The sequence below is a fragment of the Eptesicus fuscus genome, chromosome 8 (genome assembly GCF_027574615.1).
Source record: "Eptesicus fuscus isolate TK198812 chromosome 8, DD_ASM_mEF_20220401, whole genome shotgun sequence".
Taxonomy (NCBI): domain Eukaryota; kingdom Metazoa; phylum Chordata; class Mammalia; order Chiroptera; family Vespertilionidae; genus Eptesicus; species Eptesicus fuscus.
The window spans coordinates 60,747,621-60,773,625 of NC_072480.1; the positions used below are offsets into that span (position 1 = coordinate 60,747,621).

The following is a 26,005-nucleotide window of genomic DNA, read 5'->3' on the forward strand; positions in this document are numbered from 1 at the left end:
TGTGTTCTTCCTTATCAAATCACCTGTATGGGCGCCTGTTTTGAGAAAACATTCTTTTCTTTTTCTTTTAGAACATAATTACATATTGCCTTTCTATATTTTAACTATAGACTTTTTTGGGGGGGTGAGTGGGTGGGTGGGGGAGTGGACTCTCCCTACTATAATGCCACTCATACCGAAGTATATGCTTTGCTTTTCCTATTGGTTTTATCTGTACTATTTCAGCCAGAGACCTGCGGGGGTGGGGTGTGTGAGAACGGATCCTAGGTATGTTAACGACAAAATGGCAACTTCACACAATTTTCAAGTAAATAGAATCCCTGATATAACTGCAAAGTAATGTGTAGTTTGGGTGGTAGTAAAAAAAAAAAAAAAAAAAAAAATCTCTTAACAACTTTGTCTCATAATTCACAAAATGAGCTTTGGCTCTGAGTCTCTTAAGGCACAAGATCTGATAAACAGCTTTTATTGGTGGCCTGCACTTCTGATTTGGATAAGATAAAAAAAATACTATAACATAAATATAAATAAAAATAATAATTTTGTTAGAGTTTGAAATCATTGAGTGAAGTTGGAGGAAAAAATCCAAATAAACTAACATCTTGTATGTGTAAATATTCATTGCTAGTGTAAAAAAAAAAAAGTATAGTTCAAACAGTGCAAAACTATTGGAGAAATGCCTTCAGAATAGACTTGACATCGTAGAATCACAGTGCTGTCTCAAAAATAGTGAAGGCTGAGGGCTGTCCATTGGAAGCATTCACAACCATATGGCCATTCTGAGTAACATCTGGATAATTCCTTTTGAAGTACACCTGTAATTAAAAAAGAGGCATGAGAGAACATGGGGCAATGCATTTCTATGTCCACTTCTTCATGTGAAGCAAATCGTATCACTCACAGAGGCACAATTAAAAAAATACAGGGATGCTTTTATTCTATAAAGTAGCCCCATTAAAACCGCCGGTAGGGCTGGGCTTAAATGCCAAACAACCTATAGATCCACTTTAGTTCTGATCATTCTGATTCACAGATATGTTTTATCACTACATTAAATTGATAAGCAAAGTCATTTTACTGACTCAAAACCTGGAGATAAATTAAAAACAGGGTGACAAAGAGGCTGGGAAATCTAGCGTCTGCACGAGGGTTTCTCATTTTCACACATAAAATGAGCACAATAGATTTGGATGTTAATATCGGGTTGTAATCCCTGTATTTTATAAACTCTGATTGACAACTATTGAAACGCTGGCGTATATGTATGAAATATCCCAGCGTTTAATTTGTGCGGCGAGGTAGTTATAGGGGCCATAGAAATGTGATCTGTGGATAGTGGGGCACGATAATGAAAAGAGAAGCAAAAGCTTTAACAATGACTCAACCAGGCAACTTCTCTCAAATGTAAGATGATACCAAATAATAGGACGGTTCTTTGCCAAGCCTTTGACTTCTTGAATTCTACCAATTCCTAGCTGAACTACAGGAGAGATACAGGTTTTCTGATAAATGTATAATCAGAACATAAAGGAAATGAAATGCTGTCAAGGCTCTCTGTTCCACAATCATCAGTTTTTAGCAGCTGTATCGTATCTCGGTGCCTTGACAGATGCGCATAACAAAATGAAATAATGTCAGGGCTTGTGAGCTCTTATCTCAAAATGTGTTTGGGTGAAAAAGGACTTCAAATGTAATTTTTTCCCCCATAAGATGAATGTGAAAAGTTTTGTCTGAGTCTTTAAAACAGAAAATGTGCCATCTATCTGAGGCTGACACGTGTCCAGGTCTCTTAGTCATATGATCCTGGATCTATTTTATAAGACCTGGCTCCCAAGATACTGGTGGGTGCTGTCAACAAAGTTATCATAGGAGACAATGGACTTCACATACAGAAATGAAAAGTGCTGAGAGAGCCACCTTTATATTAAAGTGTACTTTTTCTCTTGCTGCTTACATACTTGCTATCTCAAAAACAGGACTGCATCTGAAATAACTATATATTTTCACTTAGGGGAAAAATAATAAATCCTTCAATAATGCTTGGACCCCAATGGGTGAAATCTGAGGCTATTTTGATTATAATGTAAGTATTTAAAAATAAGGCCTCTTTTGGGAGCTAAATTTTTATCATCTCCCTCCTCCATTTTTTAAAGATAGCCATATTTTGTGTGATTATATTTTACTAGAGGCCCGATGCATGAAAACCGTGCACTCAGAGGACTCCCTCAACCTGGCCTGTGCCCTCTCACAGTCCAGGAGCCCTTGGGGGATGTCCGACTGCAGCTGAGGCAGGAGAGGCTCCCGCCACTGCCACTGTGCCGTGAGCCCAGCTTCTGGCTGAGCCGCACTCCCGCTGTGGGAGCGCACTGACCACCAGGGGGCAACTCCTGTGTTGAGCGTCTGCCCCTGGTGGTCAGTGCACATCATAGCGACTGGTTGTTCCGCCGTTTGGTCGATATGCAGATTAGACTTTTATTATATAGGATGTACTCCAAAAAACCTATTTCTTGGTGAAATTAAGAACAGCCAAGAGAACAAATGGAAATTGATTTTGTTTTCTACTGCTTGATAGTCCTTCCCAAATGAGCCAGTTACTTTCCCCATAACCCTCTTAATGTAACTTTTTTTTATAAAGAATATGTTATTATTGCCCTGGCCAGGTAACTCAGTTGGTTAGAGTATCATCCCGATACACCGAGGTTACAGTTTGATCCCTGGTCAGGTCACATACAAGAATCAACCAATGAATGCATAAATAAGTGGAACAACAAATCAATGTTTCTCTATGTTATTATTAGCAACTTTTCACTAAAATGGTCTTAGCTTCATGGTCTGAAATACTTGAAATTGAATACTGAAAACATGCTTCCTGTGTATAAAATCCTTGATTTGACCTATCTTTTTCTCATCTGTTGCCAAGTTTCATCATACACTCTGCCTAACAGCAGAGGTGTGAGAAGGCATCTTTTTCACAGTGCGGGCTATGAAGGTAGGTGAGATGACCGAACACTTGTTAGCAGGGTGTTCGTGTATAGGCTAAGCCTCTGAAGAGGACAGTCTCAGCTTTCTATTCTGGAACTCACTGCTGATCCTGGAAAAATCACTGAACCTCTACCCATACTGGCTGCCTCATCTGTGAAATGAGACAATGACTTACCTCACGGAACTAATTAATGGCTACAAACTGCAGGCTGAAAACACCCCGAGTTAAGTGTTGGGTGTGGTTATGATGCTGCTCAGAGAAGTGGCCCCTTAGTCCATGGACAGCAGCAGCATCACCCAGCTCGAATGAAAAAACAAAACATCTGGGAGGCCCTTTTGTGGATATCTTGATATTATCTTTACAGAACCCCAGAGTCATAGTGGAGACACCGTTAATGCAGTGAATGTGGTAACTGGGGAGGCAGAAAGGTAGTTTAAAGATTACAGAAACTGGAGTACTAACTAGCGACTTTGAACAGTTACTTAGGCTCTTCTGCCTTAATTTTGCCCTTTGTCAAAAAGGGGTAATGCCAACTCAGAACAGTGTGTGAAGATTGAAGACAGTGAGTGTTGGTTTCTTGCCACTCTTCCCCTCCTTCTCTTGGGATTAGTTCATTATAATTTCATTAATATAGGTTGAAACTATATTGAATATTAAACTCTAAATTGTCAATAAAGTCACCATCATGGAATTAGGTCTTACTAAATGCAACAGCAATAAAGGCTTCCCTGCATGACCATGGCTGATGGCTGGTTTGGTTGGAGCATTGTCCAGTATACCAAAAAGGTTGCGGGTTCGATCCCAGGTCGGGACACGTAAGGGAGGCAACCCATTGCTGTTTCTCTCCCTTCTTCTCTCTCTCTAAGGTCAATAGACATGCCCTCGAGTGAGGATTAAAAAGGGAGAGGGGAGTTCCCTCGCATGGATAATGGAGAGCATTTGTTTTTACATTATACTCATAAGCCATTATTCATTATGCTGAATTCTGGTTCAAGACTCTGTCAGTTCATTCTCCCTGAACTGTATGACCCAAGTTCAAAGCCAGTAACTCTCAACTAATCTTTAAGGCAGGTCTAACTTTGGTGTACATATTGGCATGCGTGTTGTCAAAGTCTAAGAGAGTTAGAGAGGACGTCTGCTTTTAAGATAATGGAAATGGATTTTCTTTCCCCTTTTCCTCTCAGAAATCACCCTAAACGTTAATATTATGAAATTAAAGAAAAAGCCCATCTTTGATGAAATGAGGAGTCACCTGAAATCCCAAATGGGAAAATACTCAGAAGAGCTGCCATATGCAACCGAATCTGATGGGGCTGTGACAAGACAGAGAGAGGGTCCCTATGGGAACAGATCTCAGCAATCACGGAAGAGCACAGTTCTACAACCCACTGGCAAACTCTAAGATGTGTCGACAAGGAACCATATAGAAGCACCATCCAAGGAGAAGTGACGTTCTGAAATGCAAGTAGGGCCTGGCCAGCATGGCTCGGTGGTTGAGCATCAACCTGTGAACCAGGAGGTTACTGTTTGATGCCTGGTCAGGGCATGTGCCTGGGTTGCAGGCTCGATCCCCAGTAGGGGGCATGCAGGAGGCAGCCGATCAATGATTCTCTCTCATCATTGATATTTCTCTCTCTCTTTCCCTTCCTTTCTCTAAAATCAATAAAAATATATTAAAAATAAATAAATAAGTAAATAAAACACAAGTAGCATTGTAACTGCCCATCTCTGCAGCTAGAGAGGAGTGCAGGCTAAATGAATATACATTCTCAATTTTTCTCTTGCGTAAGTGCATACACACACATTCTTTTTCTGAATCACAAGGAGCTTCCATGTTAAGCAGAGAGAATTCTCTTTAGCCTGAAATAATGACATAGCCATAAATATATATATGGTCTAGGAAAAATTCATTTAATTCAAAGGTCAGTAGCAGGACCTTTTTTTAAAATTAATTCTCACCTAAGGATATGTTCATTGATTTTTATAAAGAGAGAAAAACATCAATGTGAGAGAGAAACATCGACTGGTTGCCTCCGTAAGTGCCCTAACCAGGAATTGAACCTGCAACCTAGGTATGTGCCCTGACCAGGAATCGAACCCCGCAACGATTTTAGTGTACAGGACGACACTACAACCAACTGAGCTATCTCTCTTCCCTGGCCAGGGCAGGACCTTTTATAATAATAACAAAAAAGACGTAACAGCATCTGTAAAATATCAGAGATTTAAGTATTTTTTAAAGAGTTGAAGGTAAACAAAAGGAAAACTATTTAAACAACTAAAATTTGGTGAAAAACTGAGAGAGGGAAGATATGTTTATCAGGGGAGTCAAATCATAAAAAAGAACTAAAGTATTCCTAAAAGAAATGAAAAGAACATACATACTACAAGGAGAAATTTTTTTTTTCAGGCTACAAATTAAAAAGCTAAAAACAAAACCCAGAACACTAAAAACTCAAAGTATAACATGACAGAACTAAGATAGGACAGAACTATAATCTCAATAATGTAAATGGGCTAAACTCATCTTTTTAAAAAAGGGCTAAGATTAAATCTCACAGCTAAGCCTAACTACATGCCAGTAACAGAAGATACACCTAATTTGATATTAAAAGACAATCAAAGACATACCTGGCAAATGAAAAACAGTGAAAACAGGGGACTCAATTTTAGTTTTAAACCAGCATGGATTCAGGGCCAAGAACATTAAATGAATAAAAGAAAAACACTTAAAATAAATTAGAAATAGAATTCATAGTGAAAATACAAGACATGAAGATCTGTGGGCTAAACACCATAGCACCAAAATTACCAAAACAGAAATGACAGGAACTATACTGGAACTTGTTACAATTCACCTAAGTCCAAGTGACATCAAATGGACCTAAATAAATAAGGATAAAGAATTCCTAAATAATGTGGATTAATGAAGTAGATCTAATTAAAAGTTATTAAACTCTCTACCCTAAATAGGCAATAGTTCATCTTTTTAAATGCCCAAAGACTATTTTTAAAAATTGCTTTTATACTAGAACACAAAAAGCATTAATTCTGAAAAGAAACCATACAGATAACATTTTTCATCACAAGACAATGAAAATCAACACTGATGAGTAAAATAGAAAACAAACATAAAACCCCAATCACCAGAAAATTTTAAAGACCTCCTTCTCAAGTAATTCTTGGACCAAAGAGGAAATCAAAACCAAATTGCAGAATCTCTATCTAAAAATTTAACTATGACAAAGCACTACACAGAACCTATACGATATAGCTAGAACAATATTCAAAGAACAGTTCACAACCTTAAAAGAATTAAAACAAATGCATTCAAAAAGTAAACAATAAAATAAACCAAAGGAGGAAGAAACTAAGAAAGATAAAAGCAGAACTGATAAACTGTAAATTAAAATACAAAAACAAGTAAACCCGAGAGCTCCTTTTTTAGGGGGAAAAACATAAAACTCAAACAGCTAATTAGAAGGAAAAATGGGGAATAGAGAAGGAGAAAGCATAAATACTATACAGCCATAGAAAAGAATGAGATAACTCTACGCATTGGTATAATCTGATATATCTATAATAATAAAAGCGTAATATGCAAATCGACCAAACACCCGAATAGCAGAACGACCATCTGAATGACCATGCTATGATACCCACTGGCGCCAGGCCAGCCAAGGCGGGTGCCATGCAATTGGTTGGGGGCCCGGCCATTACCCCATGATCGCCCTGCAGAGGGAGGCTCAGGCCACCGGCTGGGCTGAGGACCGCCCCCCCTCCCCCCCCCCGCTCCACCTCCAGTGCACAAATTTCATGCACCGGGCCTCTAGAAATAATATATCAACAGAAAAGTCAATGGTGCCTGGGCTCCATCCTGGGCCAGGAGCTGTGATGACAGGAGTGTATAGTGACTTACTTTTGCTTTATAAATTTTAAAAACGAATTAAAAAGTAAAGATTTTGTAGCATTAAATGCATTGATTGTTTAAAAACTATTACAAATAAGTTTTAACTTTTTAGAGTCTCTAAAGCTACTCAGAAGAACTTTGGATGCTTCTTTTGTTATTACGTAGAGGAAAGGGTTCAACCCACAGAATTAAAAAAACAAAACAAAAAAAAAAAAACAACCTATCTTCTATCATTGATGGGTAGAATTGTTTTATATTTGTGAAATGCTTTATATTCTTCAAAACTCTCATCTCATCCTTGTAATAACAGTGTGAAGCAGCTGGGCAGCTGAGGATTATAGGTGAGACAGGTGAGGGCAGGTCTGCACTACAGGTAAGAACTCTGAGGCTCAGAGGCATTGGAGGACATATAAGCCCATTTGGCTACCAAGCAACCTTTTGAGCTTGGTGTGTCAAACTTCGCCAAAAAACTGAGCATAACTCGGGTAGTGTGTCACTTTGAGGAAAAACATTATTTTGCAAATGTTTCATCCTCAGGAGCAGCAAATGTTTCATCCTCGGCATGCGGCCGCGTGTCATCAGAAATGGCTACGCGTGTCAGTGCTGACACGCGTGTCATAGGTTCACCATCACTGACCTAGGGCATTAAGATTTTGTAACTTCTGGGTTGTATCTGGTGATGTCAGGAAGAGATAAAATAACACCTCTGTCACACACTAGGAACCAAGGAACTTTGAAAACCTCCGTGTCGGTCTGCTTCATCATGGAAGAGAATGAGTGGCAGGCATTTATCCTTTGGAATGAGCTGAACTGTGTCCTCTCAAAATTTACATGTGGAAGTCCTAACCCTCCAATACTTCGTAACTGTATTGGGTCAATTAATGAGGTCAGATTGGTGGGCCCTAATCTAACCTGACTGGTGTCCTTACAAAAGGAGGAGACTGGGACACAGACACACACAAGGGAAAACCATGTGAAGATACAGAAAGAGATGACCACTTACAAGCCACAGAGCGAGGCCTTAGGAGAAACTAATCTTGTGCCACCTTGAGCTCAGAATTCCAGCCTCCAGAGCCATGAGGAAATAAATTTTGTTGTTTAATCACCTATTCTGTGGTACTTCGCTATGGTAGCCCTAGCAAATTAAGGCACCCTTTAATTCTGTCTCTAAGAAGTACTTTTATACAATTTCACGATCATCTAAAAGGGTCCACTGGAGAGTGATTCAGCTTGCCCGCGCCAATATTTTCCAGAAAAGCAACTATGTGGTCAAGAAAATATGACTTGGAAGTGAACTTTTCCCAGATGTTGAGTTCTCTTTTCAAATGAATGAATTCTGATCTGTTAGAGCGAAAAGCATGCTGATTTAGCTAATCCTCCTGGTATTACAGTTTTGAATGATGCATTGATATTTGATGCTGGCACATTTAAATAGTTGACAGTCTCACTTTGTTCTCCCAAGAGGACCAAATGTATACAGAAATAATGTCAAGAAGATCTTCAACTGGAATGAGAATCAAGATATGTATTTTCTGCCTGGCTGGTGTGGCTCAGTGGCTGAGCGTCAATCTATGAACCAGGAGATCACGCTCTGATTCCCAGTCAGGGCACATGCCTGGGTTGCAGGCTTGATCCCCAGTGTGGGGTGTGCAGGAGGCAGCAGATCAGTGATTCTCTCTCACATTGATGTTTCTCTCTCTCTCTCCCCCTCTCCCTTTCTCGCTGATATCAATAAAAAAATATATTTAAAAAAACCCAACATTTACTGAAGGAACAGATCATAGCCCCACTTTCCTTCTAAGGAATCTTAGTTTCCTCATCTGTAAAATGAGTGTTGAACTGTAATATATTATCTATGATCTTTTCTCATCACTTAACACTTTTTTAAATGGAGACTTCTACACTTAGGTGGGGACGCAGCTCTTTGATGTAAAATGCCCGACCTCAAAGAACAAAAAGGGTTTGTGAGATTCCTGGCTGTTTTTGTGACTAGATTATACAGGGAATCCCAAAGGATCCATCAGAGTTAGGGTCGGGATTAGGGTTGGCGAAGCTTTGACCAGAGACAACGTAGTAAATGACAGCACTGCGTGAATTCCAGGCATAAAAAGGACTAGTATTCCAAGTGGAGCTTGCCTATGTTCACATACAAGATAAGAACTGGGGAAAAGTTCAGAACACAGACTTCGCCATCCCTAGATCGAGGGCTGCACTCCAACTCTGCCAATGGTTCAGTTAGCTATGAGACCCCGTGCAATTTCCTTTCCCTCTGCAGGTCTCCGCCTCCTGCACAGGCACACCGATGAACACAACCTGCACCACAGCACATGGCACACAAGAGCCTCATCCTCCTCACTCATCGCCATCACTGCTCAACACAGAAACTGAGTATCTCTGCTCTTTGCAAATTTTTTGGTTTACATGTCAACGATCAGGAGCATGCCTACCATTTCCCTGGTAGATCTTTCTAGACCCAGTGATCAATATCCTGCATTTCCCCCCCTCAAACTCTCCAATTTCTGGGATGTACCTTGACAAAGCATTGGCATCTCAAATGTGCCGAGCACCGATTAGAATGAAATGCAAGGGAGCTGTAAAATATGAGAATCGGAACCCATGGAGTCCAGATGTGTAAAAAGCCCAATCTGAAATCTCTCTCTCAGGCACACATGTCCGCACAGGTGAGCATGCACACTTCCCGTACCGCGCCCCCCCACCCCCCCACCTCCACCACGTCTGCCACGGTGCTTAGCAGACCTGACTTCAACCTGGGACGTGTTGTTAAGACCCAGCCATGAAGCTTTGTCTCTGGAGGCTTATAATTGACAAGGGCACAGAGTGCTTGTTAGAACCGCTTGGTGCCAGATCGAGAGGGGTGAACTGCTGAGACGGACTCTTAATTACCACGCCGCATGGCGCGCTCACCTGTTTTGCTGTTTCGGTGAGGGCAGCAGCTTCTGCCTTGCCTAGCTGTTGCACCATCTTGTAAAATAGGCTCTCTTTATTTTGCAGCAAAACATAGGGCTCATCATATTCTTTCAGTCTTCCTGAATCCAAAACCTGTTAATCAGCAGAAAGAAACCCATTAGCACACAATGTTTTGCAGCAGCATATTATAGCTCAGACAATGTTTCGGAAAGAGGCAGGAGAGGGAGAATAGAGAGCATCTATTTGGGTGGTAGGCCTGGCGGGTGTTTAAATGGTTTGATTACCCTGTTTTACTAGGCAGACAAAGGCCTCAACCCGACCTTTTATTAGTATAATGTTATAGGAAAGGGAGAAAAGGAGAGTTTTAGGCTATGATTAAGGGCACTCAGCAGTCCCCTGGCATTTTATATTCTGCCAAGGGCATTTTGGGTTGTTTCCATTAGTTAGTGATTTTAGCTCTCAGACTCTGAGCTTGGAGGGCTATTTATACACATATTCAGAGCAGGGAAGTTTCCTGATTTAAGAAAATAAAAAAGTTGGGTGATGACCTGACAGCAAATTAATTGCGGAGCTGGTTTGACAGAATCTGAGCAATATTTGGAAACTTCTGGGGTTCCCTGGAGCATGCCACCTGGTAGGAGGGGACAGCGCCCCTGCGCGGAGATTCAGGCGCATCTTGAGGTTGGCTTTGGATGCAATTTATTATTCGGAGAGGGAAAGTCTGGCTGAATGAGCTGCCACCTAAGCAGCTTTAGCATAATTGCTCTGCACAGAAGAAATCTCCAGAAATCCAATTTCCTCTTTGGATAAGACTAAAGAAGCAATTAAGAAATCGAGCTCCAAATTCCAATGATCAGGGCCCACACAGCGCACGGGGGCAGCCCTGTCTGAGCTGCCGAGGATCTGAATATCTGTGTTCACAATAATCTTTCCTTGCTTCTTTCTCTCTCTTTCTCCAGCGGCTTGCCTTCCAGCCATTTTATTGCTCATTAATATGTCCACTGGAAACTGAAAGGGAGAGGAAGGGGCTCTTTACTCCGCATTTTGACTTATTAGTGGCTTTGGTTAATGGCTTCAGACAGAGGGAGAAAAAAGAGAGTCTGAAACAATTGGCCCAAGTGAGGTACCAAGGCAAACAGCTCTGATGGTAAGAGGCACTTAGTTGTTCACTTAGGCCATATTTAGAGTAAATTTATCTTAAGAGAATATGCTGACAATGTAAGCAGGACACAGGTTGCCTTTCCACATGGAGGTATTACAGTTAATGGGAGCCGTTTATTAGGTCTCTTATAAAGGGCATTCTCCCGTTCATCTTTTGTTTACTACTGTGAACCATTGCTAAGGGCAGCTTTCTCAAAAGAGTTCAAGAATAATTGAATCTGTCACATCCACATAATAATTAAAATGTCCTATAATTTGGCATGACAATTTAGATGCCCTGAATCTATAATTTACTTAAGCATAGCATTATAGAGTGTAACCACTCCTCCTGATGAAGAAAAACACACACGCAATTTTAAAATACATGTCTCTCTCAAGCTAAAGGCTAAGTAAATAAGTGAATCAAATTACTTTATATGTAATGAGAAACTTGATATTCTGCAAAAGCAGAAGTAAGCTTTTAAAAATCACCATTTCAGAGATGGTGGAGAGAATGAGTTCTCTGGCTATAAAGATTCACATCATTTTTAATGGAGGTAACTACTAGTATCTTGTCCTTGTCCAACTTCCTATCTATCCAAATTTGACTGAATAGCAAATCTTTCCATTTTCTTGCAGATTGTCTGAAAACACAGGAATGACACTGAGATGAGGAGTTTTCAGAATTGACCAATATCTAAAAAGGCAGAGCCAGAAAAAAGTAATGTTCTCAAAAAGCAACAGGATTAATAATATAAATGACAAGAAGATCATTTAGGTCTAAATATTTTGAGGCTTATAAGCATTAACAATTAATGGCCATGCATTATATTTCATAAGGGGAGTTTTCTTTTTTTTTTGGTGGGGGAGTGACAGAACTGTAGGAATTTGTTATAAGTTTGATAATTTATTAAGGTTAAATTTTAACTTTTGTAAGAAATACTTTAAAGATGTAAAATAAATATACCTCTTTAATACTCTTTTGATATGCATTAAAAAATACAGTATCTTAACATGAACTATATTAGTATAGACTCACATGGATGAATTCACAAAATCTGAGAGATGACATGCCCTGGCATATATGCGATGTAACCAAGAGTATAGCTACCTTAAGATCAATAAAATCACCCCATAATGAAAACAGCAGCCTTTTGAATTTGAAAGGGAAAATAAAAATAGGTATGGGTTGAGCATTCACTGTGCCACCTGCTCTAGTCACCACGGTTAATTCTCAAAATAGAGTAGACAAACACAACGCAAAATGTCCTTCCTCCTTCCCTTCCTTCTATCCATCCACCCTCCCAGTCAGCATTAAATGAGCACCTAATACCACAGCACTGTTTTAGGAACAGGAGATTAAAAAATGAGCCAGACACAGTCTGCAGCCAGAGATGAAGGCTGAAGTACAGTTCAGTTACAGAACTTGGCTGAGGCTGCAGAATCAGTCGATGGCAGAGCTGGGATTTGAACCCAGGTCTGAACCTGCACTCTTTCCTCTCCATGTGAGTACCCAGGGAAAGACACTGTTTATTATCAAAAGCAAAATATTTATTTATTTTTATCAGAAGTAAAATAAGGGAGATGAGAATTTTAACATTCAATTTTCTAAGATCCCTTTCCACATGGATACTATCTTATGTTAACTTTGTATAAGTTAAAAAAGTATGCCGATAAATATAAACATTTCCCCTGTCCGCTTTCCACCGCAATTTTATTATAATCAGGGCTCAAATTATTTACTGTGTGCCTGGTATATACTCACAGAAAAAGAAAACTGATTTTATTAAACTATCAGGATTGATAAAGAGCAAGTAACAGGTGACCAAAACACATTTAAGGAAAATTTAAGTAAACTTTCATTAGCTCTTGAGTTTATTCGGCAAACATCCATTGCATGCTTAACTGCGTGCATGTTATCATGCTGATTACTGCAGAAGGGGCGGAGCTATGTAAGTCGCAGCCCCTGCCTTTAGGGAGCCTACACTGAAAGAAGAGAGAAAAAGTCTCAAGTGTCTATGATGCCAGAAAAGAAACACAGAAAAGAATAAGGTAGCCCTAGCCAGTGTGGCTCAGTGGATAGAGCATCAGCCTGCAGACTGAAGGGTTCTGGATTTGATTCCATGCCCAGGCTTGATTCCCAGTAGGAGGCATGTAGGATTCTCTCTCATCATTGATGTTTCTATCTCTCTCTCCCTCTTCCTTCCTCTCTGAAATCAATAAAAAATACTATATATATATATATAATATTATATTTTTTTTTTTTTTTTTAAAGAAGAAAGTTAGTAGCAGAAGAGATGACTTTTAGCTGCAAGTTCTGAGGACAGACTTCAAGAAGAGCAGTGAACTGGGCCTTGAAGAATGAATGGATAGACTTGAACATAAAAGAAATGGAGATGAATGGATATAATCATTCCTGATAAGGGAACAACGTGGACCAAAAGGGCTGGAGGTAAGCATGTCAACTCCAGGCCCTGGCATTGTACATGACAAGTAATAGGCACCCAATATAAGCTGGCTGAAAGTTACGTACAAAGGAACTAAATTCAAGGCATGACTGGGTGACTGCCCAGTGGTGCAGTTTGGCAAAAATACAGGGCGGGATCAAGGTGGGAAGAGTGGAGCTGTCTAACGCAGAGGATACAGGGATTATGGAATTAGGGACACAGCTTTGGAGGATCACATGCCGCAGGTTGATGGCTATGGGCGAGAGGGAAAGGAAACGTGAAGGACAGACCGGGATTGAGGATGAAGGCTTGAAACTCGTTTATATCAAATCTTGGAAAAGAGAGAGGAGGGAAGGCTGTGCTGTGCAGACTAACCACAGGTGCTACAGGAGCTGCCCTGGGATACAGGCTGAAACAAGGCCAGGAATAGCCTTTTCCCCCTCAGCCTTTACATTTACTGGTCTAATCGAGTCTAGACCTTTTAGAACAAGCAAACGTAATACAACTCCCAATTTTCTTTTTGTACAGATAAAGAGGTATAACTTAGAATTTTTACTTTAACATCCTTTACAGCTCTAAGAGGCCCCTGAAATCTCCTGCTGTGTCTGCATTCTTCCTGCAACCCCGGTTAAACTATAAATAAACCACACAGTCCAGTCAGTGTGATGGCAACCCCTCAGCCCCAGGATCTCTCCAGGAACACCAGCCTCAAATTGCTGGCCGCTCTCTAGCAGGTTGAGGAGAAATACATCACGTTGGGTGAGCCAATCAGTTACATAAGCTCAGTGAAGATGTGTCTGTCAGGCCTGTGTATCTGCAAATATTCCAAGTAGCTGTCCTAGATATAAAACTAAATGGACCCATTGCAAAATAATTTAATCCATTTTAATTGGCAGGATGCCATCAGTGACAGTGGGATGGCTGCGGGGAGAGGTGGGGGGCAGTGCAGGGTGGAGGAAAAGCCTGGGGGTGGGAAAGAGGTGCTGGAACAGTTTTCAGTAGGCGGCCAGCCATAAAGGGAGATCCCACTTAGCGCCAAGTAGGGTGGAGTCGGGATGGGAGGGGGTTCAGATGCCCGCTCATGGCCGCCAGGTGATGTAGGGGCACAGGAACAGTTATCCACCTTGAAGCTCAGTCCTTTGATTGGTAAAATAGGTGCCTGTGATTTCCTCTGTGGCAAGTGTTACTCAAGATCCATTCTTAGGTCTTGAAATGGGAGCCATTCTTCTCACCTGGGGAGGATGAAGACTAGGTCACGGTGGCCTCCACAGCTGCTCCTCCAAAGTGTCTGCTATTGCATGGAAGCCCCCTCACCCTCTCTCTGGGAAAGTAGTTTTTCTCCCAGATTGTGCTTTCGGTGTTCAAATTAGTTATTTTTCTCTCTGAAAATGTGAACGAAATCTCCTGGCCTGTCTTTAAAGGAGCTTTCCTCTTCTGAAATGTTCTTACTGTGACCATGCAGGCTTAAAGAAAAGTTCCATAAAGATGAAAAATAGAATTTAAGTAAAACTCCAATTAGCTTTGAGTTCTTTTTTGTGCTTTTCCAGGCGGTTATGTTAAATAGTATCCAGTTTTGATTTCTCTGGGAAAAACCACTAAGGAGAGGTTGGAGTTTGGGAAGAAAGGGTAAAGATTATAAAACCATAAGATGGCCTATAAACAGAAGAGGTGGAATCTGAGTTTCTTAGCCCTGGTTTGGGTTCTCCAGACGTCATTCCCAAATAAGTCACTAACTACTGACAGTGAAAATGTTGAACATAGGTGATAAGACTGTCAGAGCGGCTGCAGATTTTCACATGCTTCTCTTGCTCACACTACTGGGGAGTATCCTGGGGTGTCATCAAGAATGAAGTGCACAGGGACTGGAGGAAGAGAGCTGTGCTATTGGACGAAAACGGGTCACAAGTAACCAGCTAATCCTTAAAACCACAGGGAAGGCACCGTCTTTAATGCAGAGATAGTGGTGAGTCTTAGGAGAAAGGATTTCTAATGTGTCTGTCTTGCTCCACTGTTATGTGGCAACTGAGCAAATGAAGATTAAATTAGCTGTCGTTACAACTACATCATGTTTAATAAAGTTAAAATGGAGAGAACATCTTTGTAAAATAGAACTCTAAGCCTAACACATTAATGACACTTAATGAACCAAAACTGGGTAAATCCCTTTGGAGAGCCAACACACAAACAAAGCTATTAATTAGGTCACAGTTGTTTCCCAACGGCCTTTTGTTTGATTTACTCACAGTAAACAAAACCATATCCATCCGTCTTTGTGCAGAAGTATTCACCAGTGCAACAAAATATAATTATTACACCTTAAGCACTTGCAATTACACGACTTTAGGATGACAACACTGTTGGTTATGCCCTTCATTAGCATCTGTCACTTCCCCAGCCACTCCCCAGGCTGGCCAACCGCCCTCTGAAGCATTAGGCTTTGCAGCTGATTGACTTGTCTTTATGTCCTTAAACCTTTCAAAATAACAGAACAGACAAATCACCTGTTTTCTGGAAAGGAAATAGGTATTTCTAAAGAAAGCAAGAAAAAATTGCTTCAAAAAATCACAGCTTTGTGATTTATTCGGTGGCCTAGACTGAGGCGCTAGAGGTTATTCATGGCGCTTTACCAAACTGAAAGCCAGTTGATAATCAGAAGCTCTAGAATAAAATGTAGATGGAGGATTTCATTGCTCCTGAGGTGGATGGAGCAGAGAGAACAATTCCACAACTCTGAAACTAGGGGATAAGGTCTAATCCTGCCACTCCCTACAAAGGAGTCAGCAGCAAAAACCAGCTCTGACCCAGGTGCAAACAAGTGGCCAAGTTTTCATCTCCTGGTAGGACACCTCACACCCCCACCCCCAACCCCTGGTGACTGGAGTTGAGAGCAGGAAGGGTAGCTGCATGGTGAAATGCAAAGTCACTGCAGAAAACAAGATCGGCCCCCATGCCCGGACGGTGTGGCTTAGAGGGTACTCGTTGACCTATGAGCCAGGAGGTCACGGTTTGGTTCCCAGTCAGGGCACATGCCCGGTTGTGAGCTTGATTCCCCAGTAGGGGGCATGCAGGAGGCAGCCAATCAATGATTATCTCTCATCACTGATGTTTCAATCTCTCCCTCTCCCTTTTTCTCTGAAATCAATTTAAAAAGATCAGCCATCGCAAAGTTAACATGCTCTAAAGAGAGCCTTTGCAATTCCCTTCTCCAAATCAACTTCTCCCTCAGTCTAGCCCATTCACCAAGAGGCTCTAGCCTTACCCCTAGAAACCAGCACTGACTCCTCTCTCTCTTCCCTCAGATCCCACGTTCAGCCCATCACGCAGTCTGCTTGGGCTCTATTTCGTTATCTAGTCCAATCATTTCACCATCTCCACCATCTCCAGCATCTCAGTCTAAGCTACCAACATGACATCCGGTGGGGAGAGAGGACACAATTGTAAAAGCCAGAGTGTACGCCCCCTTTGGAAAACTGAGAGGTGATCAATGTGGTTTTAACTACACAGGAAAGAGAGAGAGCAGAGTGGACATGGCTGGAAGGGTAGGGAGGGCCTGGGCTATACATCACTTTGTAAAACCACGTGAAGGATTTAAATAGACACTGATTAAGAGAGAGAAAATTGAGGTTGTTGAAATTTACTAGGAGATACTGATAAGTACAGTATTAAACGAATGGACATACTTTGGTAAAGGCAACAGAGCTGACAGGTTAAGGAGATACTCATGAACTAAATGTTTGGGAAGGTGGGTCAAAGTGCTGAGGGGTAAGATTTAGGAGTGACCAACTGAGAAGTCAGCCAAATTCTTTCCTTCCTTGCTGTTTCCCTAACTGATCATACATTCTAAGATAACAGTATTTCTAAGTATCTATAATAATAAAAGCATAATATGCTAATTAGACCGGACAGCCAAATGACCTTCCGGACGTCATTCCGACATCCTTCCGAATGAAGCGGCCGTGGTGAGGACCCAGGCAGAGGCAGTTAGGGGCAATCAGGCAGGCAGGTGAGCAGTTAGGAGCAATCAGGCAGGCAGGCAGAGCAGTTAGGGGCAATCAGGCAGGCAGGCAGGTGAGTGGTTAGGGGAGATCAGGCAGGCAGATGAGTGGTTAAAGGTGATCAGGCAGCCAGGTGGAGGCAGTTAGGGGCGATGAGGTAGGCAGGCAGGCAAGCGGTTAGGAGCCAGCGGTCCCGGATTGTGAGAGCGATGTCCGACTGCTGGGTTAGGCCCAATCCCACAGGGATCCCTGTGGAATCGGGTCTAAACCAGCAGTCGGACATCCCCCGAGCGGTCCCAGATTGCGAGAGGGTGCAGGCTGGGCTGAGGGACCCCCCTTCCCCCCGACCCCCGTGCAAGAATTTTGTGCACTGGGCCTCTAGTCAGATAATAAAAGGAAGCTGTTACCTTCAATATTGTAATACCAAAATCCCAAAATAAATCTATGTGGTACATTTAGGAGCAAAGATTTTATTTGAACGGACCCCCAACGGAGCCGGAGATCTTTCTGAAGCATCTATATAAAGACTGACAAAGTTGAAACGGTGAACTTCACAGCATCAGTCATTTACTGTGGAAGAAGGATGCTTTATGGGGCAGTCTGAGAAATACAATGCTAGAGATGAGAATAACAAAGTGACAGGTAAAAAGCACAAATGAAATCCTATTTTCCGATTACCATTCAAGAACACGAAATGAAGGATGAAGGGTGCTTAATGCTAAACAATGTTTTTGGAATCTAACAAGTCTGTCTTGTAATGTTGGAATGTCACATGGTCACTCACAAAAGTCTGTGGGAGTGGCCTGCTTCTTGCTGCTAGCCCAGATGACCGGGGCACTGCCTGAAGCCTGTTCTAACACTCTGTAATATGAAGCCATATCTTCAATTTGGAATATTTTCATGGTTGGCCATCTTAAGTAAAAGTAACAATTCAAATAAGCTTTTAGTATGAAAATATGAAATCAGTGAGTATATTATTGAATAGCACATCTGAATGTGTAAAGTATTTGGATTGTTGTCAAGAATGAAAGGAAAAATTAACTAATTGTAGATGTCTATCAAGCTTAACAAGAAAGGAAAAACTGAAAAACAGGTACAGAAATAGAAACTGGAATTCCACAGGTGGGAGTCTTACCATGATCTTGTCACTGTCGATAATGGTGTTCAATCTGTGTGCAATGGTTAGCACCGTGCAATGAGCAAATTTCTCACGGATTTTTTTTTGTATTAACTCATCAGTTCTGGAATCAGAGAAGTTGAAATTTAGTTCAGTAAAGACAGACTTAAGACTTAAAAATATATGATATTTATATAATGTCTCTAAAAATCAAAACTTTAAGTATGATTTTGTTCTTTAAAATCTAAGTAGAAAGTCTATTTACAAATTTACCACTTTTCATTAAAAAATGGAAGATATTCTTCCTTTCAAATTGCTTGAAACTATGAGGAAGTGAATTTAGGAACCTAGCTCTCTTAGGAAGCTTAATAGTAACATTAACAGCATACATGTTTTGGTTTCTTCCTCTGCTTACCAGAATTGATTCTTCATGGATTATCAAGAGATATCAAAGAGAGCACTCAGAAAAACTCACCATCATTAAATGTTTCTCATTTTACCACATTTAAATTTCGGATACCAGGTTACGTGGAACTCAGCTCTGTACCTGAGATCCACGTTTGCTGTTGCCTCGTCAATGATCAATATCCGATTTTTCCTGAGAATGGCTCTGGCAAGGCACACCAACTGTCTCTGCCCGACGCTGAAATTCGATCCAGATTCTGCTAATTCAGTATCCATTTTGCCGGGAAGATCTTCGATGGCTTCTTTAAGTTGTACCTGTTGATGTAGAAAGAAGAATGGTGTTTTCCTCAACAAACTACTATTGAAGTACACAAGCCTCCTAGACATCGGAGCTTGGGAATCCTTAGGACTTCTTCCATATCTTCCGCGTATGGCCACATGATAGCAACAGTCATTTCCAATTAGTGTTCACTAAGAGAGATGGATAAGTCAACTCAGGACAGAAACATTCTGACTTAAGAGCATAAACTTTAATGGGAATCAATATTCTTCTTAGTTGCCATCAGTAGGCAGTCTGTTCAAGTTCTGTCAATGTCATTAAGACATACAAAGTATGTGAAATAAAATTATTCCTGTGGTAAAATATGGAAAATTTTTAAATGTTCCTTCTAATTTTTTAATTCAAATTAAACTATAGGAATTTATAGAGACAAAGAAGAGAACAGTGGCCTTGGCTGGTGGCACAGTGTTTAGAGCATCGGCCCACCCACTGTAGGGTCACGAGTTCTATTTGGGTAAAGGGCATGTACCCAGGCTGCGGATTCACTCCCCATTCCCACTCAGGGTGAATGCAGGAGGCAACCAGTCTTTCTCTCTCCCCCTCCAACTCTTTCCCCCTCCCCCCACTTCCCTTCCACTCTCTTGTAAAAGCAATGGAAAAAGTGAAGCTATAAAAGAAAAACAAAAAAGAGTAGAATACCAATTGCCTAGGGACTGGAGGATTAACTGTACATGGGGGTGAGAGAAATGATCTAAAACTGGATTGTCATGATTATATAACTATAAATTTACCAAAATCACTGAATCACACTTACACAGTGCACATGCAGGGGCAACTGATCAACGTTTCTCACATCAATGTTTCTCTCCTTTTTTTTCCCCCCCACATCTCTCTCTCTCTTTTTCTCAAATCAATGAAAATATATCCTTGGACAAGGTCAATTCCAGGAGCAACACACAGAAACTGCTGGCTTCATTTTGTGAAATAAATTCATTTTTACTTGCAGGAAGTTCCAAAGGTAGCTTAAATGAAGGCAGATCTTGGTATTATCTACCACTTCTACCATCTTATCATTTCTAGACTTCTGAGATACTACTAATTTTTACTTTAATTTTGGCTCCTACAGATGAAATAAATTACTACCAAGTGCTAAGATAGTTTTTGAAAGAATTTGTCTCCCAATTAACATTTCTTCACTGTCTAGGGAACAGTGTATCTAGGGTAATATTACTATCTGAGAATCTGTGAAGACAGATCTCAAGCTCTGAAATATACAGAAAAATAATTTACCAATAATTCTTATTTTTTAAAGGTGTGTCACAAATTCACCACTAATTGTGCCCTGTGAGTTCAAGAGCAGGGATCATTCTACCATCTTTCTATTTGATGGTTAACTATTCTCCCGGCCTTTTCTCTTCTAGATTTTCACGGTAGAAGACTCGCCAACTTAAATGAAACCAGAGGTCTACCGCTTCTTAAGTAGAAGGAGCAGTCAGTGGCCAGCCTGATTTAGGAAAGTGAGATCCCCAAAGTTGCTGGAAAGCAGGGTAGGGTGTGAAGACTCAGTGCCGACATGCCTTCAGAAACCAGAATTACTGGCAGGAAATTGTCGGGCATCCAACTCTGCTTGCTCAAAGTCAAAGCTCATCTATAAATTAAAGATCTCAGGGCTATCCCTGGGAGACATGAAATGGAAAAAGCAGATTCAAAATAACAACTATGTGAGCAATTGATCAATGGGTCTTGTGTGTGGGTGTATGTTTTAAAAATATTTTTTATCTTTATTCATTTATTTAATTTTTTGTTAATTTCACCAGAGGATATTTTTCCATTGATATTTAGAGTGAAAGGGAGGGGAGAGGTGGAGAGGGAGAGGGAGAGGGAGAGGGAGAAGGAGAGGGAGCGGGAGAGGGAGACATTGATTTGAGAAAGAAAAGATTGGTTGCCTCCCCTGCATGTGCCCTGACCAGGGCTGGGGATTGAACCTGCAACCCTTCAGTGCACAGGCCAATGCTCTAACCACTGAGGAACACCAGACAGGGCTATTAGTTTTTTTGTGTATGTTGTTTATTTTAAAGAAACAAGCCACAGTTCTCTGAAATAAAGAGAATGTTAATAAACATTCAGTAAATGTTTATTAAGCGCTTACTTTTTAAAAGCAAAAGACTGAGGAGCCAGGTTCTATGAGGAATGAGAAGTCTATCTTTGGTTTAAAAGTCTAGATATGGTTTCTGCCATCCTGTAGTTTGAATCAACTTATAGAACTAGGGCGAATACCCAAAATAATTAGTATTAAAAAGATACAACACAACAAGGCCTGTGAAAATAGGAGCAAATGATGTTTCACTGTTTCAATAATCTTGCATTGAGTTTTATTAAATGCCACCCAGCACCACCAACTTCTCATGCCTTTGGATTCTAAGAAAAAAGTTAAAATGAAAACATGAGGCACTATATTTTGGTTTTTAACATCATCAATAGACACATTTTATGTGTATCTATGTCATCAATGTTCTCCTAGGTGGTGAACAAAGTGACATAAACCAAAGAAGTTCTCCCTTTATTACCTGGAATACTATACCAGGTGTACCGGTTAATAATGGCGGATTTTGTAATCAAAGATAACATGATAATTTCAAGAGAAACATAAAAAATGCTTTATTCAAAGTAATGTCCATCGCTAGCTACACATTGCCCCCATCTTTCAGGTAATTTGTGGATACCATCCCAATAGAACTTTTCTTGTTTTAAGGCAATTTTCCACCTTTTCATACATTTTGAAGTGCTGCTCAGAAAGTGCGTGTGCTATCCATCAGAACAAATGGTAATCTGAAGGAGGAAGGTCTGGTGAATATGGCGGGTTAGTTAATACTTCCCAGGCAAGATCTTTTAACGTGTCTTTAACTGGTTTTGAAGTGTGTGATGGTGCATCATCATGAAGCAAAATTACTTTGCCATGTCTTCTGGAACATTCTGGTCTTTTCACGAACAAAGCGTGGTTCAAATTGATTGTTTGTTATCAGTAGTGATCAGAATTAACTGTTTCGCCTGGTTTTAGAAGCTCATAATACACCACATCTTCCTGATCCCACCAAACGCAGAGCATTGTCTTCTTTACGAAGCAATTTGGCCTTGCAGTTGATGTTGATGGTTGACCTGGATCAACCCATGATTTTGTGCATTTGGGATTCTCAAAATAAATCCACTTTACATCGCCAGTCACAATTCGATGCAAAAAAGATTTTCTTTCGTGCCGTTGAAGCAACATTTTACTGATGACTTTTCAGTTTTCCATTTGTCTTTCATTCAGTTAAAATCTTTCCCATTGCTTGTAAATAATCGGAAATTGTTTGCTGAGGAACGTTTAATCTTTCTGCAAGTTGTTTTTGAGTTTGACACGCATGTTCATCCAATAATGCTTGTAATTGTTGGTCTTCAAACTTTTTCGGTTGACCTGGACGTTCTTTGTCTTTCACATCGAAATCATCACTTTTAAAGTGTTTAAACCAGCGTTCACAAGTATCTTGAGATGGAGCATGTTCACCATAAGCTTCCTGAAGTATACGATAACTTTTTCTTCAAAAAAAAGTAATGAATTATAACTTCACGCAAATGCTCTTTTTTTTAGCACGAAATTCGACATTTTTAAGCGTAAAAATATCTATGATGTTAACACCTTCAGCAAATTTGACATATGAAGTTTTGAAGCTTGCTGTCAATACAACAAAACAGCATACATATCAAATCGCACATATATCAACATATGTGTAACTCCATCTATTGAAAAAAGTCCGCATTATTAACTGGTACACCTAGTAAATGTGCATATACTGATGCTAACAAATTAATTACATGTTATAAATTACCTCTTTTAAGGCATTCCACAGTTCCTCATCTGTATGCTCATTAAAGGGATCCAGATTTTTCCTCATTGTTCCAGTGAATAAAACAGGCTCCTAAATACCGCAAAAAAGTGAATATAATTACTGTACCCTCTTTTCCTTGTATTCCAATACTAACTTTCAGAACAGAATTAAAATTCAAAATCCCAAAATTCACTATAATCATGAGTTATATGGTTACAAATACTTGAATACAGAATAATTTCTATATTAATTTTCCATTGTACAGGGTGCAGTCCAAAATATCTCCTGGACCATTGAACACTAACAAAAGAAACTAATGAAGTCTGTCATCTTAAGAAGAAGCTGAAAAAGGAAGGTTTGATTTTTAAAAATGCCTTTTTGGTAATGATATTCTGCTCAAAGAGAAAAAAATGAGAATATAAATTATCTGAGGTTACATCAGGAGAACATAAATTGTCAATCCAGGTGTGGTGTGATACTGGAAAAACACCAACAGCATGATTAGGTGAAATTTGTGCCTCAAAGCAAAACTGTTAAATATTTTCACATTTGCACAGAATAAACTTTTTTTAAAAAGAATAAATATTTTCTCCATTGGGAAACCAAACTTTCAGGATTGGGAATCTCTCTATTTGAATGGGACAACCTGTTTTTTGTCCTAAGAGAAGGTAAACTAATGAGGCCAATGACACCTCTATTCATAAAGAGATCACCTCTGATTTGCATCAGCAAACCCCATGTTATCTTGTCTGTGCATCAGCATTTCATGATTCATAGAACTTTGTTATTAACTGAAAGGGCTGGATAACCTGAAACCCATTGTGTGATGTGCGTCATAATGAAATTATTTTTATTTAAGTAGCTCTTCCTCTTCATCTGCTTTGGGAGGAACCACAATTAAATTACTCTTGAAAAATATGCCTCCTTCTAGGTTTCAAAAGAGAATCTTGTACCTGAGCTTATAAGTAGGCTGTTTAAGTTTTCTTTTGAGAGGCTGTAGTAACCCAGGCCACAAGTATATGGGCAGCAGAAAAGAGCTCAACAGGCTCCTTTCAAAAAGGTGGTAGAACAATGAGACACACAGCTATGGGAACAAGAGGAGATTGGACTCTTCCACCAGTGCTAGACTCAAGGGAATCAACAGCCTCAGATCTGGCCTGGCCTTGGGGCTGGATGGTTCCTCTTCACCTCTCAAAAGCCAGAGAAGAAAGATAGAGACGGTACTTTAATCTTCTCTAGCCATAAGAAGCATGACACTCAGAGAACCTCCCACACTTTCTCTCCTTCTTGTCTTAGTTTCAGGAAGGGTGAGGGGAAAATGGATGCAGAAGACAGATGGTCGGCCATCAAACAACATGTATCCCTAAGGAAAATCCTACATTAAAAAGACATTAAGTCCTGGCCAGTGCGGCCCAGTTGGTTGGGCATCATCCTGTGCACCAAAAGGTTACCAGTTTGATTCCCAGGCAGGGTACATGCTAGGGTTGTGGGCTTGATCTCCAGTAAGGGGCGTGCTAGAGGCAGCCGATCAATGATTCTCTCCCATCATTGATGTTTTTATCTCTCCCTCTCTCTCCCTCTCTGAAATCAATAAAAATATATTTTATAAAACAGAGAGAGAGACCAGAGATACTCTGTAGGCCTTAAGGAAGGTCTGCTAACCATCAACAAATCACTGCTTAGTGTCATAAAAAGAAAGAAATTAAGCATTTTCCAATGCAAAAGGGTCCCCACTTAAATCTATACTTGTGGATCTAAAAGACTATATTAGGCAACTACTCATGTTTACTTAGCAGTATGAAAAGAAAATAGTTTAATAAATAATAATATTTCTCTTTAATACATGCCAAATATATCCTCCTATATAATAAAAGGCTAATATGCAAATCAACCAAACAGCAGAAAGACTGGTCGCTATGATGTGCCCTGACCACCAGGGGGCAGATGCTCAACACAGGAGATGCCCTCTGGTGGTCAGTGGGCTCCCACAGGGGGAGCTCCGCTCAGCCAGAAGCTGGGCTCACGGCTGGCAAGCGCAGCGGCGGTAGCAGGAACCTCTCCCACCTCCATGTCAGCGCTAAGGACCCCTCACTGGACATCCCCCAAGGGGTCCCGGACTGCGAGGGGGTGCAGGCTGGGCTGAGGGATGCCCCTCCCTGCACCCTCCCGCCCCCAGTGCACAAATGTTGTGCCCCGGGCCTCTAGTATATTATAAAATGAGTAAAATTTCAATCAAAGCTTGTTGAATAAAAAAATGATTTCTCAAAACATTAACTGAGTAAAGTTATATTTTTCTTTAAAACCATCTGGCAATTTGTTAACAATGTCTGCTTTAATATGCCAATGTGTTTTATGCACTGTGTTCATTTTGGTTTCTACTCATTGTACTCACATCCACTTGCCAAATAAGAAAACATTATATTATCTTTAAAAGGTAATAAAAGTGCTCACAGTAGATACTACTGCAGGAGCAGATAAGGGTCAAAATAATACCTATCAGAAAAATACCTATCAGAAATGATAATTAATATTTAAACTACCTACCTCCAAGCAATGATGTTAATAAACTAATCTTATAAATAAGTATTATAAAAATATTTGCAGGCAGAACATTTTAGTGTTAGACATTTATGGTAGGACACAGAACCTTCATGTAAATATATACTAAATTTATTAACCAAAGTACATTTTTTCTGGAGGTGCACAATTAAACCTCATTTAATAAGAGTGAGCTGGCACAGTACAGTTAGAAAAAGAAATGTAATATTTTAAATGGAGCATTAGTATTAAACCTGTTTTTCATCTTGGTTTAAAGGGTACACTATTTTTATCCTTGGTACCATATTTAGTAGTAATTTTTCCTTTGTTACTAACATAACACAAGTTCATATTAGGTGTGTGACCCCAAAAAGGCCACTCTGAATCAGAGCACTG

The 26,005-nt window shown here is 40.3% G+C and overlaps 1 protein-coding gene across 2 annotated transcripts in view; it reads right to left on the reverse strand.

The window, feature by feature from the left end:
• Nucleotides 1-404: 404 nt before the first annotated feature.
• Nucleotides 405-26,005, reverse strand: part of ABCC4 (ATP binding cassette subfamily C member 4) — a 234,138-nt gene continuing 208,537 nt past the window's right edge. For both annotated transcript variants that reach the window (XM_054719888.1, XM_008143997.3), the window contains 5 exons: nucleotides 23,072-23,161; nucleotides 19,068-19,240; nucleotides 18,539-18,644; nucleotides 9,819-9,953; nucleotides 405-815 (listed from right to left, as the gene is read on the reverse strand). In XM_054719888.1, coding sequence (XP_054575863.1) covers nucleotides 708-815; nucleotides 9,819-9,953; nucleotides 18,539-18,644; nucleotides 19,068-19,240; nucleotides 23,072-23,161 — 612 coding nt within the window. In that variant the 3' untranslated portion in view covers nucleotides 405-707. The remainder of the gene's footprint in view (nucleotides 816-9,818; nucleotides 9,954-18,538; nucleotides 18,645-19,067; nucleotides 19,241-23,071; nucleotides 23,162-26,005) is intronic.